This window comes from Aptenodytes forsteri, unplaced genomic scaffold, assembly GCF_000699145.1.
Source record: "Aptenodytes forsteri isolate BGI_AS27 unplaced genomic scaffold, ASM69914v1 Scaffold82, whole genome shotgun sequence".
Classification (NCBI taxonomy): Eukaryota; Metazoa; Chordata; class Aves; order Sphenisciformes; family Spheniscidae; genus Aptenodytes; species Aptenodytes forsteri.
This window is the reverse complement of record NW_008795490.1, coordinates 8,964,630-8,983,342: the sequence shown is the minus strand read 5'-3', so window position 1 is coordinate 8,983,342 and position 18,713 is coordinate 8,964,630. Positions and strand designations below refer to the sequence as shown.

Genomic DNA, 18,713 nt, shown 5'->3' with positions numbered 1-18,713 from the left:
ATTTTGGGACATAGCTGCAGGGGAAAATAAACAACAAGGTTTACCATTAAAAATATAGTATGGTCTGGGTATAGCCTTAGTGGGAGAACAAAAACTGAGCTTTGATTTGACCGTGCCTTACGAACACTCCCTGTGCGCGGCTCTGGCTGTACGTGCACTGCCCGGGGCCTCTCAGAGCCTGCCTGCAACGTGCTGCGAGAGCAACGCGGAGATGAGCCATTACCTCGCCATGCCCCAGGAGGCCACCCAGCCCAGTGCAGGGCAGAGTTTTCTGTCAGCTCAGAAGCGATATAGCCATGTTCGGAGCACTCTCCCTTTGAACTAACACGTGCTACAACCTAGTATTTTGGTAGGGCCCAGACGTGTTTACATCTGGAAGCAGCTGCACTCCTTCCAGATCAAGGCTGGTTTCTGTGAAACATGGTTAAGCACAGAGGATGCAAAGTACCCTTTGCTCCCATGGTGGATTTTGTCAGGCGGGTCAGCATCCAAGTACAGACCTCATTTGCTCCCAGAGATTGGGTACTGTATTGCAGCTTTCATGGTGAAGTGACATCCATACTGAACTGCAAACGCCACAGCATTTTGCTGAATTAATATTCATAAATCAATAATGGACTACATAAATTAATAATTTACGTTGAATTGATACACTGTACAGGGGAGTGCCTGAAGAGGCGCTGAGCTTGCACAGACCCAAACTGGAACATCCACAGCAATGAGCTGCGTAGCATATTAGCCTGGCGGTAGATTAGCAGTGGTGTGGCTGCTTTGCCTCTCATTCTCTAGCCGGTGCAATTCTGGCTAGCTGAAGCATCCTGCCCACGCCTCCCCCGTAGTACAGACACGGCCCAATATCCCCGCAGTTGTGAGAGGTCCATCAGGGGCATTCAACGAGTCTCTGTGAGAGCAGGAGACATTTTTTCAGATTTGGCCTTTGAATTTGAATGTTGCTGAAAGCATAAGCCAACTATGAAGACACCTCAGCTGCTGTTTTGGGTTGGAAATGAGGAACAACCTTAAGATAAATGGATCGGTATTTTTTGTACAGGACACTTAGGGAACCACCATTTCCTTAGAATATTATGTATCTTCCCTTGTAGTCCATATTGTGCTATCCACAAATTCAGTTATCGTTCACCTAAATATAATGTTTAAAATGCCATTTTCCAGTTCTATAAGACTGCAATATATCATTTTTATGCATGATTTTTTAAAATATTTACATTAAAACAAATATAATTTGAAGCTCACCCTTAGTGCAATATGCTGGTACCTGCAAGCTGTCCAGATCTGTTTACACGTTCTTTCTGTTACCACAGCTGAGGTAGAGATGGGCACAATAAACTCCAAAAGATTGGATTTGGATATTAAATGGTTTTTAAAAGATTATTTCAAAACCAGTCGTGCATGTGGCACTAGCCTGTAGCCCTTGCTCAGCTGTCTATATCCAGTCTCTTGCCAAGTTTTAAACCTTCACAGTTACAGTTTTCTAAAAACTCAGCCTTTTTTTCTTTTCTCAGAGAAAATAGCCAAATCAAGTTAAAGCAATTTTGTAAGCTGAAATCTAGTATGAAGTCACACACTGTCAGGTATTTGAGAGACAGTGCTTGATGAAGAATAAAATCCTCTTCCCTGCTTTTTGAATGCTCAGCCATGTTTCAGGTAGGCATTTATGACTGAAGGATTTGTCATCAGTTTTTGTCATAACTCACCCTTGGACAAATGCATATTGTCACAACTGTTAGCATTTGTGAGATGATACCACAGAATGTATTTATCACGCTGTGAAAGAAAGATGAGTAGAGTTCGGTCACCATGGGTGTTTCTGCATCTTGCCCATCTTTGTCATCCTGAAGTAACTTAAAACTACAAGCAATCTTCATGTTCAATACAAGGGTAATTTGTGATATCTGGAACAGCAGAGAGGTAGATGTATTCAAAGGCGACAAAATGAAGTATATCTCCTGTAATTCTGATACTCCTATGGCAAACAGGGAAAAACGATTGAAAACTTTTGTTAAGGAGTCTGTAATTTGCAGTGATGACCTACCCACAATGTGTTTTGTATTTTGCAGTGTATGAGCTGGGTGTTTACATGAAAGCAACTGCTTTCTCCTTTCCACTATCTGTGGATAGTCCCTCCTGGTTAACACCAGAATCATCTGTTGAAAATGAAGATATATTATCAATGTTAAACCTGGTACTGTAGTGCACTTTCTGCATCTGAAAATATTCCTTAACGAATCTTCATTGCTACTTGAAGTAAACATTTAAGCAGTAGGATATTGATAAAACAAACAATTCTATGGCATTAGAACTAAAAATAAAAATATGCCCTTTGCAGACAAAGACACAAATGGTTTTCTTAGCGTGGAAGGAGAAGCTAACAAATGACTGGCAGCACATTTTCATCCACCTTTAGTCTGCTGACCTGGTCAGCTGAGCTATATAAATGACTGGATTGACATAGGCTGACCAGCTGTTGTGCATGTTCATGACTTTTGCAGCAGGCTCATTTTTGTTCTCTGATATTCATACTGCTTATAAACAAGAAGTCCCCAGAGTTTGGTTTTTAAAAGCTTTGCTAAGATTATTTTATGATCCGTTCTCTTGTGTGCTATCTTATGTCTAACAAGTCACCCTGAGCAATTGAGAAACATTCTGCATGAGCTATCATAAATCTTATGACTATTATTATTATCTTTATTGATACATTTACAACCATAGGTCCTTTTTTTCTGCTGATGCCGACCTGCCTTTTCCCTTTGGAGAGGGCTGTACCTTGCCTTGCAACTGGAATATTGCACTGCAGTTATTGTTATAACCGCAGCCTATACAGTGATGCAACTCAGACAGACAAATCCTGCTTGGGCTAAATTGTACCTTCTGGTCGCTCTCTGTACCCTGCATGACCTGGGCACCAAGGCAACAGTGTTCTCAATGTGACTAATGTTTCATCCATAAAAAGCACATGTAGAAAAATACCTTTAGACACCAAAAGTGTTCACAGGGTAATCCAAACTGCAATTCCTTTACGTTAATTAGAAGGATACTGGAAATGCCTTTTGAACAGGACCTGACTTTACTTCATTGCAAAATAAGAACACCCTCCTGAAAAAATGAACGCAGTTGAGACCTTGTAGTTTCCCACACACCGGGCCTTTCTGAGGCACTCTCCCATGGTGGCTGGACACCGAGGCTTGTCCGTGACGCTTGTGGTGACCTGGGAGTGGTCGGTGCTTGGTCCTGCTGCCACGTGTCTGGGAAAGCCTTCCTCTAGCTGCCTCGTGCAGAGCAGGAAAACTCTGCAGAGGTTTGAGACCTCCTCTGTTCGCTGGCCACTGAGCTTGGAGGAAAATTTCCACAGGGTTTTGTCAAGACTTTTAGCAAGAGCCGTCCAGGCCTGGCTTGCTGTCGGGCCTCCAAAGCCCACCCCACGCGCAGCACTCACTGACTCTTATCAGTAAAGCAGGCCTGCCTCGACGAGACAAACGCTTGGGCTTAAAAGGCACTTTCTTCCTTTCCTTAGAGAGGTTACATGTGCAAAACCAGAAGATTATCACAAGAGCAGGTTTTAACAGCTGAGTTGCAAACATGAGGCTGCACCCAGGATTAATATTTCTGTGATCAGCTCAAGGCTGTATTAGAAAAACACAAAATAGGAAACCACCAAATTAGGAAAACACAAAAGTCTCTGTGTGCCTGAGCATGGATTTCATTTTCAGCTAGTTTTTGCTAAAGGTCATGGTTTCTTCAGGGTGGGTTCTGTACTGGAACAAGGTTTAATCCCCAGTTATTTCTTACCGATGCTCTGCAGAAGTGTGATGATTTCAGCCTACCCCCCCCAACAAACAGCTGAAATCAAGGGTGTCCTGTAAACCCACCACGCAACTACCAGCTGAGATGGCTTCTGACCATTTGTAACCGTTGTGGGGGTCTGTGACTTCCTCAGGCGGCTGTCAGGAGCGCAAGCTCTCTGGTGGGCACACGTGAAGCATACAGGGTTTTCATGAAATTGTGTGTAAGCAGTTAGAGTGGCACAGTGCAGCCCTGTTCTACATATGGGATAATTAAACTACTTGCTTTGGGCCCCACAACTTCTCTGTGGCATAGCTAGGCTAACTAAATAGTTGTCCCATCGTAGCGGATCGTAACAGTAACTCCTCGTAAAACATTTAGCTCAGCTGCCTTAGGAGAGGAATAAAATCAGCCTTACGTAGGTAATTCCCAGGTGCCACACCTTTGCTACTTACATTTCTCTGTCAAAGGAATGGCTTTCATTTACTGCGCCTTATGGGTCAGTTGGGAACAGCACCAGCTACTTCTTTAAGCACTTTGAGATTTACAGATAAGACATACATACCAAGCATATCTTTAAGAGTTTCGGCCATGAATTTTCACTTTGAGATACTCCAGCCAAATGTAGGGTTTCGCTGAAACCAAAATGTTATATGGAAATGACCTCTTCAGTTCTAAATATTTGATATGGAATTGATTTGGGAAGTAGGCTGAAATGAAAATGGTGGTCTCCTATCAACATTTTCAACTTTTCCTATTGTCTTGATACAAAATGCCAATTACGATTTTCCTGAGTTTTGTTTTGCAAGTCGTTTTGTCTTTCTATCGCAAATCAGAACAGAAACTAATTTTCAAGTATCACGATTCATCTAAATTCCTTTTTCATTATAAGTTCAGCTTATTTCTTGTCCTATGGGATTGCTAACACAAAGAAAGCTTAAAAATAGGCTATTTACTGAAAAGGGATTGTAATGGCCACACGTCAGCTCCTGTCCCAATTATATGCCTCCATGTGTATTCAAGACTATGACAGTCAACTAACGTACTTTAATCCATGATCATTTCCCAGGGCAGCACACTGGAGGACAGGAGTTAGCTGGCTTTTAGGCTCAGAGTTTCATGTGAGTGCTCACTCCAAACCTTATTGGGCCCTCTCAAACTCAGTGAACACTGATTTCCGACGTGTCCCCTTGACTCTTAGCAATTTTTAATACTTACAAAATATTCTATATTCATGAAGATGTCTGTGGAAAATAGTATGTGTTGCCCACATTCCCATAAATAAATAAAAAGCAGCAGTGATACCAGTCCTTCTAGTAAATATTATCCAATCCTGCAAAGATGAACCCATGAGGAATAGAATTCATAGAAACCTTTATATTTATTATATTATACAATGCATATTGCTTATCATAGATTATTATTTATTTATAGTTTATAGTTATTATATATATATTATAAAGCTCTAGATATGCCTGCATGTTTTCCTCTACAGTCTATTATAAATTCAGCCTTATTAAATTTAGGTATTCAAAAATCATAATAAAAAACCCTTTGGATTATTATGACAGCTCCCAAGTAATTTAACTATAATTTTATAGAGGCAAAATTTGAGGGCATTGGCTTTTTGCCTGGCATTTCTGGATGTCGAGCTCCATAGCTGGAGCAGCTTGGTCCACACCTTTGGACACCAGGAAATCCCAGACAAAAGGCTGCTTACTGTACCAGTGCAGACCTGCGTCGTGGATGCATCAGACCTATCTTATAAATACGCTGCACATGCACAGCAAAATCAACACATTCTTGGTCAATGGGATCTACACATGTAAACTGGGGATCTACACATATAAACTGCTGCACCCGTGCAGTAAGGCTGACATATCCCAGGTGCTGTGAACTCACTGCACATGGATTTTGCTACTCCTGTACTCCTGTACCTGTTACAGGAATCGCATTCAGAAACTCAGCATCCCTATTTTTGGCAAACATATCCTCCAGATTTGATTATACTTTATTCTGGTTGTGAATATCATCTCCCAAGTTCATTTTAAAATCTGTGCAGCTTCACCTACTGGCACTGAAAACCCTGTTTTTCAGGGTGCTGTTCCGTATTGCCAGTAACCTCCACTGCTCTGTGTTGTGGGACCAGTACCTCAGCTCTCTTGGCTGCTGTGCATCTCCTAAAGCATTTTGGTTTCCATTGATATATGTGCTTCATTCATCATTAATTCGTAAGTGTTCAATGATCTCAGCAACTCTTTTTTTTGTGCGTGTAACCTTTCCTTTTAGTACATGGGTGTTTTTGTTTCTATAGTGCTTATCACCGTAACAACCCTCCCCCCAAAAAAAAATTACCTTGAATGATCTGTTACTACACTGTCTTGATTTATGTATGTATTCTAGGCCCAAAAGTCCTTATATGCAGGATGCAAAGGTCAGGTGAATACTTCTTAAGAATTCTACCTTGTCAAGGAATTGTCTAAGAAATGAGTCACTTGTTATATCAACTAAAAATACAAAATCCCAGTGGGCTGTGGCAGCTGTTTCCCATAACCATGAGATTTAATCATTAATCATCCCATTCAGGTCATTTAGCCTTCCCTAGCACCCAGTCATACACGTTTTTGATTGCTCATAACTCCCCCTGAGACGAGAGCCAAGTGTGCTCGGATTCTCCTGAACTGCTCTCTCCTCTGCAGGGTTGGGTTAGAAGGAGCTACCCTGCAGCCTGAAGCTTGCAAGAGGTGTTCAGGGGATTTTAGCGAGCACAGAATTAGGCTGCAGCTGAATACAGACTGGTAGGTAAACAAGAGTACAGATGTTCTTATGTCAAAAAAATGGGCATTGTACAAGCCCTCCAATTATCTTCAAAGCATTTAGGAAAATCTAAAAGGAACAAAAATATTTTCCCTAATTTTGTATTTAAAATTAAGAGTAATTAAAGGAGGGGAAAAAAAAAAATTTAAAATTAAGAGTAATTAAAGGAGGGGGAAAAAAAACCCAAAACCAAAAGAAACCCATGCAAGCCGCCAGAATCCAGGGTGGTAAGTGTGTTTTAAAACTAAGACATTTAAGGAAGAGGACAGCTAAGAAAATTGGGAGAATGGTGAACCTGTCTTTCCAGAAATCAGAAGCCGCAGGCTGGTTTAAGACAGCAGCGGCCAACAGGAGATTTGCTCTCTGTAAAAACACAGAGGGAGAAAGAGCTGTTCAGGATACAGAATGCCACTAGCACAGGGCTGTACGTGGGCCATGCATAATCTGAGGTTAGAAATGGGAAGGTTTCTAATCACAGGAGAAGTGCAGTCTTCCACTGAAAATAGCAGTCAAGTACTTCATCTTTTTCTCTGTATTTAAAGTTCTTGATCATTATATGAAAGGTATTTGGCACAGTTTTGATAAAAAAAAGAACAGGCTTCCCACATCTGAGACCTCCTGTAGACCATAATGTTCTTAAAGTGTTGAGGGTTTCCCCTCAAGTTGTGACGCATTTAAGAGGTTTTGGCTTAGCAAAGAGTTTTCTGTGCCTGGCACTTTCGATGAAAGCGCACAGCCATGTTTCGCAGTGTATACCCAAGCTTATTTGACTAGAAAATGAAGTTGTTGCCTCCTGGACACGCGAGGTCTTTAACTTCGTGTTACTAACCTGACACTTCACGGATACCGATATTCACGTTAAGAGAAGTGAAGAACGGCTATTTGCTTGAGTTTATGAAATGAATCCGTGAACCACAAACACCACCAAATTTCTACAACCATCAGTTAAAACAGTTTTAATTAAGCCACCATATTTGAAAGGAGTGCCACATACATTAATATCACTTGAGAGTAATTAATGACTATTTGCAATAGCTTTCTCCCGAACATCTTAATTGTGTAACATGCTGGTTATGCTTCCACCCCTCCCAGTATATTCAGAGCCAAGTTTACATCTGTGCTTTTTTGACAAGTTATGACAATGCTTAAAAAAACATACAAAAGACTTAAGTTATGCTAAACCCTATTACCATACCATCCTCCCTCTCACTAGGAAGGGTGTCCATTTTCTTAAGTCTTTTCTCCTTCTCAGCTTTAGCTGTGCAAGGATTTTCCAGACTTGGGATTCTCTGCTGTGTTTTGAATTCACTAGAAAGTTAGGTAGTAACATTACTCATGATACAGAGATGTCCACACAGCATTCCCCACCAGCCAGTATTGTACAGAAAAGGGGAAAAAAAAAAAAAAAAAAATGACACATTTGTCACAGGATTCTCTTCTTCAGCAAGAATCATAAATACAGTTGATTGTATACACCACAACTGAGCTTGTAACACAGTTCTGAAGTCTGCAGATGTTTACACTCTGTAAAGTTATAAAATACAGGCCTGGAAGGGACCTTCAGAAGTCACCCGGCCTTTCCAAAACAGGACCACATGCAATATACAGAATTACCAAATTAAAAAAGGTGTTACGAAACAGAAAGCTATACAATATATAATACAAGAAATATCAGGCATTGAAAAAGCTTAGTTCTAAATGACTTTAGCTTTACAGTATGCTGGTTAATGCTTTATAAATTCTTTTTGTACACGTGCATGAATACATATACCCACACACTTACCCTCTCCTAAGTACTGGGTTCACGATACTAAGGAGTAAGTCTCCAGCTGCTCGCTACACAGAGTAACATGCAGTATTTGCTTTCCATGCTACCTGTACCCCCCTCAGAAGTCTGTCTCTGCTAGAGCTACTGCCCTCATAGCCGGAAGAGATGCTCCACAAATGAGCCTCTTCCTTCTTCTTCCCCAGCTGAAGAAAGCTCTGACAAAGATAATAGACCATAATTAAATCTGCTGTAAGCTGCTGCAGATCCATGACCAATACAGACATGGCTCTGCCTTGCTGGAATATTTATTTGGAATCGCTGGCTCCAGAAACACAAGCTAGGAGCTGGCCAGATTACTCCCCGAGACCGGTGTCTGTATGAGGTTTACACATGCCAATTGCTCACAGAACTGCTTTTCTTTTTTTACCTGTTATCCCTAGTGACTCACAAAGCACCCCCAAGCTTATTAAACTCTGGAGTACCTACAGTGTGCTTTAGAAACTTTTGGCGGTTTTCAACAGCTTATGCTAAGATTTCCCTCCCAAGCACGGCTGATAATTAAACCACTGCAGTTTTAAAAAGGTAGACATGAAGAACAGTGTATGTTTCTACTCAAAGGTATTTTCTGAATCAGCATCCCTCAAATACCATGTAAAAATGTACATAGTTTAACATCTGAATGTTTATTGATTCTCTCTGTGACAATGTATATTAAATTATACGTGGCTCCATCACAAGTCCTGCAGTGGCCACAAAACCACCAGTGTTACATCAGCCACTGTTATACACACCAGCTCCATGCTTTAGAGGACATCTCCATCCAACAGCACCAATTGGTGGAAAATAAATTTTAGTTTTATTTTCCCCTTAATTCAAATAGCTAATAGTCAACAATAGTCCAGTAACAGGAATGAGAAGAGATTCTTAGGCAGCAGGTGACTGCGATAGTCTCAGGGAAGTTCCTTCCTTGGGACTGACTTTGGTGGAAGAAAAAGCATTCTTTGGAAGGTTGGTTTTTTTCTAGTTCCATTTAAGGCAATTTTGTCAGAGATGAAAACAAAATAACCTGCAGATCCCTCTAAGGGGTTGTTTAAAATCTCTCCTCTTCCTTTCTACACTTGAAACACTACATCTTTATTCATAAGCAAACATTTGAATAAAATAAGGATGACTCAATTAGTTGGGAGGGGAAGGAGCAAGTAAACCACCCAAACAGAATCGACATGAGAATAGGTAAATAATACTTTAGGTAGAAGCTATTTGCTTAAAGATGCCAATGTTTTTACTAATTTATTGCCAGGGCTAGTAAGAAATACTCTGGAGAAATAAGGTGGTTTTTTTCAGTCTCCTATAATTGCACCAAATTTACATCAGAGGTGCTCCTCTGTTGTTTTGACAGTTGATTGTACTTGGATTTAATCTTTCAATTTAAGTATGGTGCTCTCTCTGGGGAAGAGTAGTAATAGGTAGGCTTGATGTTTCCGAGGACCTCATCTTCCCAGTTGGGGAGGCAGCAGAAGAAGAAAGCACAACCTATTACAACAACAGTGCTGGCCCAACCAAAGCCATAGGCCCAGCTGAACATATTATCTCCCATCAGTGGAATTTCTTCTGTGAATTTCACTGGGTAGATGACCAAGCCTATGATCTGGAATGCAGCTAGAGAGAGAAAGAAAAGAAAGAAAAGTAGGAGTAAATGACAATGAATGATATTACATTTCCCACTAAAAAAAGGTACCTGGAGATAACTGAATATCCTTTTAACATATGTAAGGGTTACCTTCAGTCCTACAATCAAATCTGCATTCTTGCAGAGGTACGTGACTCCTGGCCAAGGCAGATCCCCACGCCTATCTAGCTGCAGCAGCTACAGCTGACATTGCCAGGTTGCTAAGGCACTCACCTGCATGCCGTGACCAGCCCTGTCCTACAGCCAGGCACCGTGATCCCTGCGGAGCCAGTGACCTCCCACTTGTACCATAGCCCCATTGCTCCTCCTCCCCTCAGGAAGGTGGGAAGCACCCGGGGCTCTCAGCTCCTAAGTCTTAGCATGTGACATGCAGGGTCAAAGGTGCTGGTTGCCCCCATACACTGCTTTTGGGAAAGTGCTAACTGACAAAGGCCATGGGAGCTTCCCTAACCATTATCCTCTCAGAGCATAAATCAACCTTCCCTTGTTCCCCATGAAAATGAGTCATAGACCAGACAAAGACAGCTTATTTCATAAGGGAGGCTCCATCTAGCATGTTTTTCTGCTGATGCCTGTTTTACATCTAAAATAACCTTGCCTTTGTGCCCAGCCTTACCAACAACAAAGAGCAAGCCTCCAATTCCTCGCACAAAGTTGAAACGGAGTATCTCGATTGAGAATGCGATGACGGCGAGGGCGAAACAGATGACCAGGATCACAAAGCCAACGAGGTACGTGGCAGCTGCTGCTCTCCCCCATCCTTGAAGAGAAAACGAGAAAGATGTTACATACAGCAGGGCACTGAACCGTAGGTCATTGCAGGTCTTTGGTTTCCTTTAATCATTTTTTGTTGAAATCCTTTACTGTAAGAAGCATGCCCTATGTCAAAACAATACTGGATGCTTCCAAAGTGCACAGCTGCAGGGCAGAGAGGCACCATTGTCAGTGGAGCAGCACAGAACTCCCTGCCCGCTAACTTTTCCTGCTGAAAAGAGGGATATAGTGCAGCATGGTAATGGAGATAATGCCTCCAAACTCCGTATCTGTAAGAGACCCACAGACATCTGAGCAGATAAGGCACACAACCGCTGAGAATGTACTTTATCGTTACCATTCCTGTTCGACATGCAAGTTTACAAAACCACTTACATACATGGGGAAGTATGAGAGCAGACAAGAGAGTACCACCACAGGAGATAACTGCTGGGAAATAATAGTCCTGTCAGCATACAGCTTCTTGCCTGTTTGTTATGACAAGAATAATGCATGTGGAGCAAAATTAGCATGACCAAAAAGAAATAGATTTAGAATAGGTGAAGTGAGAGATAATAAAGAAAAAGCTCTTGAAGATAAGTATTCACAGCTGAAAAAATTTAGAAACAGCTAAAATATAGCAGGTGGAGGAGAAAAAGCAGAATCTGAGCTAAAGTGGAGGAGTCCTCTTTGAATCATTACTTTGACATTTGATGGGACAGGGTGGTGCAGATTCTTAGGACCAGGCAACTGCAGGCTGGAGAGGCTCAGGCACGAAGCAAGTGGCCTTATCCCAGCAGAGCAGCACACGCGCCCAGAACTCACCCACTACAGGCCAGGGCAACAAAGGTAAGAAAACCTCCCAGAAAAACAGCCGGCAATTCCCCTTTCGCAGTAACATGGGCTTGTAAAGAGGCCCTCATTATGGTCAGACCCTGTCATCTTTAGAAACCAAGCAGGGGTTCAGGTGAGCCCAATGCAAACCACAACAAGCAAAGGTGTTCCTGCCCTGGAGGCAGGACACCTGCCCACATGGGCTAAACCGTACCAGCTAGTGCTTTGTTTTCCAGTCAGCTGTCATCACAGCTCACTTTCTACGTCTGCATAACATGGGGTTCTACTTTCATGCATTCAGACAGAGGTAGGGCCAGATCCCAAGCTCCCTCTAATGTAGGAATAAAAAGAGCAGTGGGATCTAGGTCAGAACATTTTCCAAAAAAATCTTTCATCAGAGCTGTCTGTTCCAACACAGCTGAAGCAACTCTGGAGACACCCTGCTTTCAACGTAGCCTCCATTCTTTCTGTGCAAACCTAAGAGGAAAAAGACGGTGAGACAGAGAACCTTTTCTGAAAGTTAAAATCCTCCAGCTTAACTCACATCTTCTACTAGTTGCATAAATGGGGAAAAACTAGTAATTTGAGACAGAGAATGCAGTGAAACTATCAATTTACTCTCTGAAAGCAAAGCATTGTTTTACAGCTATTTTCATTAGATCAGTCTGAACTGGTTACTTTCCCCCCTATTCCAATAGCAAAAGTGAAATACAGCAGCCATCCGTCAGCCAGATCTCAGCCCAAAACCCCCAACCACCACCGCCACCTGAAGACAGTCATGCTGGCATAGAAAGGGTAAGGAAAAGGGTCTTCTTTCCCCTCTCCCTTCTTGGAGCTACTCAAGACAGCAAAAGCTTTTCAAACTAGTTCTCCTTCAGCCAGCTGTGCGTGTTTCATACCCCTTCACTATGAGAGTGCTGCGGGGTGAGAAGGGAGGGAGGATACCTGATGAGCATCTGGAGATTAAAGCTACATCAGTGGTCCGATAAAATCTTTTCATACAAAATATTCTCTGACATACCTAATGCAGGTACTGGATATTGTCTCCACAATCGGATTTATTTAGGGATAACTAATATAAAGGGATATTTAACCATTACACACAGCCAGCCCAGGAAAAGTGATTCAGGCTAAATGTCCTAGGAATGCTATTTATTGGTATTTGCCCTATTAAGAAAAAAAGCACAACACCAAGAAGGAACACTTAGTTATCAAAGTACATTTCCTTTCAGATGCATTACATATGCTGGCACAGTGTAGGAAGCCAAGTCTGGCATCTGCCTGATAAACTTTAGGTTGCAAACTCAAATACACCTGCAGGTTAGACAGCTTGAGGTTTGGTGCAACACAAACATGACTGGAGGAGATACGAGCCGGAAAGCTGGAACCCCCCTGCCTCTGCTACTTCCATATCCTCTGTGCTTACTTCACAAGCGTAACAAGCTTTTGGATACAGGTCAGCCCTGGCTCTGCTCACAGCGATTTATTTTCTCATCTCTGGTGATATGAAAGTGACAACACATATAGCTATAGGAGATGTCTCATCAGGAAGATTAACATCAAGCCCAGCTTTGTTTCAGGTCTTCAGAAACAGGGCAGTAGTAGACACCACCATTATGAAATTAAGTGGGTTTTGTGCTCACGTGTGACAGAGCTCGGTGCTGGTGACCCCGTACCTTCCTCTCCTCCTCCTGCTGCTGGATTGTTTTCTCCAGCAGCAGTTATCAGCAGGTTGATACTGATAAGACTGAGTCATAGGTGCTGGCCACAGCGTTGGATGGGTCTACTCTGAGCTGGAATAGACAACAGCCATCGAACGGCCAGCCTGCCACATGAGCGCTGGTGGGAGTCACAGGAAGAGCAGTGAAAAGCTCTGGATTTGTATATATACCCAATGTAAGAGAAGTCTCAAAAAATTAACCGGAAATTTTTTAATTATGAATGATGGAAGAGGTTGGGGTGGGGTAAGGGTGCACCCTTACATTTGGTAAGGGTGCAGCCCTGGCACGCTCCTTTCCCACACCCCCACCAACGGGGCGAGCTTTCAGCTGAGGGGCTGCTGCAGGGTTCCAACTGAAACTGATGTCTCTCCATGCGGGATCCCCCTCATTCCCATACCTATCAAGTCAGGCTTTCCCAGCTCCTTCTCCTCCCAGAGACTCCCAAGAACCGACTGAGCCCCCGCAGGCACACAGCTCTCCTGCCTCCGTCTGCAAGATCCTCCGCCTACAGCTCCCAGGAGGGGAGAGGTGTGGGTTTACACTCTCACTGTTTGCTGCCTTAAGAGCTGGAGAGACCTGCTCACACTCAGAGAAAGACAGATCAGCCCCAGTTCCTAGCTGGTTTGTGCTCAGAAGTACCTTGTAATCACGAGACATTTAGCCAGAATTTAAGTTTTCCACAAAAATAGAAAATTCTCAGGTCCCTTCATTTGGCAGAAAGAGTATTCCTTACTCAAAATAGGCATAAATATGATGTCTGTTTATTAAATCAAACAATAACACCACAGTAATTTTGGGCTGCATAAATAGGAGAGAGAAGAATAGAAGAGCAGAAGAACAGTTGGAGATATTAGCGTTCCCCAGGTCGGTTTTGCCTCAAATAAGAGTTGAGTTCTTTGCATCTAATCAGCAGAAAAGTATTTATCAGTTAGGTGGTGTTGAAAGAACGTTAAAAAAGACTATTTGGGGGCTGAAGGTCTATAATTATTAGGAAGGATTAAGAATTTTATTATATATCTTGACTAATGATGACTCTGGAAAGGAACTAAGCTGCAAGTGTTATGCAAATAACTAGGAGGGGTCAGGCTTAAAGTTAATGATTAGCATCAGTAATATGATGAAAGCAAAAAAAAAAACCCAACCAAAAAACCCCAAACACCAGAGCTTTAGTGTTAGCTGTATTTCCTAATTTTATTTGGCTGTGCCTCAGCCTTAACAGGGAGGAGACGGAAGCTCTACAGCATAGGACATTTAAATATAGATTTCCCTTTAGAAATTAATAAAAGGACTGGGAAAATAGTCTAGCAGGAAGATGAACTGCTACAGGATTTGAAGAAACAAGCCTTTCATCTTTGTTCACTTCTTTACAAAAGCAGAAGCTAGTTTGTTAGCTTGTGAATAACTGGAATCTTAGGGTAGAAGTTTTTACCATGACGTGCATAGATGAGACATGTTTTTACACTGTAGCTATAATATTTTTCTGTATGTGAATCGCAGTAGCAATTCCTGTTTGGCCTTGAGAGCTCATAACATAGAACACCCCAAAAATATGCTTTTGTTGACAAAACAAAGGAGTAGTGGACTGCAAGCAAGAGAGCACTGTCAGTAGTATGTTCTTGCTCACATAATGTGCAAACTTCCATGGCAGCACGACTGGTGAAGGAAAGCTACGTGCATACCCACCACGAGCACAGGACAGCCCAGAATCAAAGGTTTGCTGGGAGAGCTGGTTGGGAATTACTACTAGGAATCACAGCTCTGTTTTGGTTTTAGGAGTGCAGGAAGAGTGATTGCTATACTGCCAAACTATTAAATAAAAGCCCACCAGTACAAACTTGGCTTCAGCCACTTGGTCAGGAGAGGCACAATCCTATGTATTTCCAACTTTTAATGCCTGCGGGTTGCTAGCAGTGGAGGCGCACCTGCCTAGGGGCCAGCAAAGCCCACTGGCAGGGACGCCAGCCTCACTGGGATCTTTCACTGGGGAGTTTCAGTAAGTGTTTCCTGAGTGTTGACAGGGACACCAACTGCAACATCTCTTCCATGAGCATTCTCCAAGTGCCTGCACTCGGCTGACACTATAAACTAAGTTAGTTTGTCTTGAATACATCCTGGCATCGTAGATCAGACGGAAGCATGCCTGAAAAGAGGTGTACTGAAAAGATAAGGGTACCTGTAACATTCCTCCTTTATTTACCTGGCCCCTCAGCGAAGTCAACACATGCACTCGGCTTCACCAATAATCAGTGGTATCAAAGTCCATGCCTCTAGGGACACAGGTACAGTGGCATAGCCACAGTGAAACATGATTCACAAAGGCTGGGCTCCTACTTGTAGGTTCCACCTTTTTTTTTTTTTTTGGCACTTACTAAGGATCCAGATGAATGCTTCCCTTTTTCTAGGTTGGCTGTTGTGTACTTAATGAATACCAACTGGCTGTCAGGAATAAGAAAGAGTTAACCTCCATGGGATCACCTTTCCTGCACACATACACACCCATCTCTTACAGTGATAATTCAAAGCAAAGTCGCTAGGAGCAGCCGTTCAGTCACCCACAAATATTGCTCCTAAACTTACAGCCTCATCACTATAAAGACAACCACCCTCTCCAAGTAACCGCATTGCAAACAATCCTTGTCATCTCTGATGGCTTACTGATATGTTTTAAACACAGTCAACAGTTTAATCCTGCAATGGTCCAGACTGAGTCATCTTGAGTCATGTTACAGTGCAGTGCAGCAGGTCTGCATTGCAACATTTTGATAATACACAGATGCTGCCAGCCAGGTACTTCCCAGATGCAAACCAGTATACAGCTCTAAACAAAATCCTTCCCTGCCTCCCTGCCAAATGACATCCCACTCTTCTTTTTCCCCTTCCACTTCTTCCCTCTCATGTGGCATTTGCAAATGTGCATTAAGAAGCCATGCAGTTTAGGAGACATTCCTATTTGCAAATCTTTGTTTGTCTGTTCCTGCCCCTTTTCCCCCATTTAAAATAAGTGACTCGCCTGCTTTTTCTCTTCCTCTTCTCAGTATGCATGCTGCAGCTCAATTAAGAAACTGTCTAATGGAGCTTTCTATTAATGGGGATCCACTCGGAAGTTTTCCTTTCATCAGGAGAGGCACAGGATGGTTAGTGCATAGTAGTTATTGTATGCAAAACACAAGTTATGCATCTCAATTAATTAACTTTTATTTTCGTGCAGCAGTGCTGTAAATGCCTGCTAGGTATTTTTTCCTTTGTAAATGCCCTCACCTATTTTGAGCCTAATTGCATTAGCATAGAAAAAAGGAAACAAAATAAATCAAACCTGAACTCATACGTTACATCCCATCTCTAGATGTAAATAGTATTTGAGTAGACAGTGGCATTGATGTCATGAAAATTAGGGAAGAGGGAAAGTCAAGTTGGTCTAAATAAGCCAAGGATTTAAATAAATTTTGGTTTAAATAAGCCATGGCTTATTTAAATAAGCGAAGTCAAGGATACTATTCCTCCTTGACAGCTTGTTAACCACAAAAACAGCAGAAAGTTGCTTTTGCCCCACAATGCTCTGAGCTGACACAAAGCACACACCCATCAGTACTCAGGGACATGAGAAGCAGTGTCACTACAGGAGAAAGCAAATTTCAGCAGCTGTACTGTATTAGCACTTCTTCCCTGTGCAACGCAAATTTCAGCAACTCTGCACTAGCTTTTCTTCTCCGTCTAATGGGGGAGACGAATATTCTTGTCACACTAGCCAGATTTCTTCCACCTACGCTAAGACCTGCAGTCATCACCTGGCTGAGAAACGAAGCCACTGCTCTTGCAATATATTCAAGATTTAGCTTACGCACGAGTGTTGCAATGGAAAGCTTCTGGAAGTCAGTCCACCATGCTCAGGCGGCAAGGGATCTGCACGAGGCAGCAGTCCCAGCTCTCCCGGCCGAAACACACCCTTCCAGTTTCCCAGTCCCCAAAGTACCCTCATCCAGGATCCTAAGGCGGGTCTGCTTATTTGTCCAGAAATATGTTGTTTGAGGGAAAAGCAGATGTAATCAGGCCCACATGTTCTAGCAAATAACAAAAAGTCCCCCAAAAACCCAGAAACTGGGAGTGTACGGTAAGACTATTACACTGGTTATGCCAGATATAAAAGCAGCTCAGCAAGTTAAAACAGAGGCACAATTATCCCCTGATTTAGGCCCCAGTGCAATAGAGAGGTATATTCAGGAAGTGACTTTTTTTTCCCCTGTGCAAACCCACATCAGGACATTTTAAGCTGCAGGTCGGGAGGCATCTGAATATCCAAGTTCTCTTGGCCAGGCAGGGTTAAATTAAGGTGGTCTCTCCCTCCAGAGGGCTGGGGGAAGGCAATTGTGCTATCATCCAGGTATAGGCTCTGCACAGGACATCCTGTGTGAAGGTTTCCACGCTCACCATCTGACCAGGGAGGCCACTGGCACGGGGAAGTGTACCTGGCCAGCATCAGGCAAGGCTGACGGGACCGCAGCCTGCAGATCACTGAGAGAAAACAAACTGGAGAGCTGAAGGGACTTGGGGCCAGTTGGCTCTTTGGTTGTAGAATAACTTTTTTTTAAAAAAAACCAAACCACCACCACTCTGGCTTCTTGGTGTTGTACCAATAGGAAAGACTGCTCTGAAGCAACCTGCACCTGTATTTCTTTGCTGGTTTAAGCCCCGAAACAGGATTAGTACTGGTTCTGCAAGGGAAACCCCATCCCAGAAGGCAGCTGCTCCACCACAGAGGTGAGGAGACCGTTCATGGCATTAGCACCCACTGCTTTCCAGCCACTGCCCCTGGGTGCAGCTGGTGGCAGGGGCCACGGCCCCACGGAGGGGAGGGCAGGGGGCTCCCCGCTTACCGTACTCCATGAGGGACTGGCAGCTCCAGTTGAGGTCCTGCTTGCTCCGCGTGCAGCTGTCCCACAGCGACGCTTGATGCACGTAGGGCTCCGACTCCGACTCCAGCCAGCCCCTGCCCGCCAGGGCGATGATGCCCATGATGATGGCCAGGCCCAGCAGCAGGGGCAGGAGCCACCTGCACCTCCAGCAGGCGAGGCCGCACACCACCATCCTGCCCGGCCGGCGGAGGCTCCCAGCGAGCCCGAGCGTCGCGGGTGGGGTGTGGCGGGGACGCTCCGCCGGGACGAGAGACTGCGTGCGTGTCGGTCCGAGTAAGCCGGGCGGCACCGGTGACCGGTGGGGCCGGCGGAGAGGAGAGGAGGGAGCGCGGGGCTGGGGCCGGCCGCCCCGGCGGAGAGGAGAGGAGGGAGCGCGGCGCTGGGCCCGGGCCGGCCCGGCCGGGCCCGGCCCCGCCTCG

The 18,713-nt window shown here is 43.7% G+C and overlaps 1 protein-coding gene across 1 annotated transcript; it reads right to left on the bottom strand.

Moving 5' to 3' along the window:
• Window positions 1–7,568: 7,568 nt before the first annotated feature.
• On the bottom strand, window positions 7,569–18,536 carry PERP (PERP, TP53 apoptosis effector). Its single transcript, XM_009281470.2, has 3 exons — window positions 18,256–18,536; window positions 10,693–10,836; window positions 7,569–10,045 (listed from the first exon to the last, which is right to left on the bottom strand). Exons 1-3 carry the CDS (start codon window positions 18,464–18,466, stop codon window positions 9,810–9,812), a joined length of 591 nt encoding a protein of 196 aa, XP_009279745.1. The 5' UTR covers window positions 18,467–18,536; the 3' UTR covers window positions 7,569–9,809.
• Window positions 18,537–18,713: the final 177 nt, after the last annotated feature.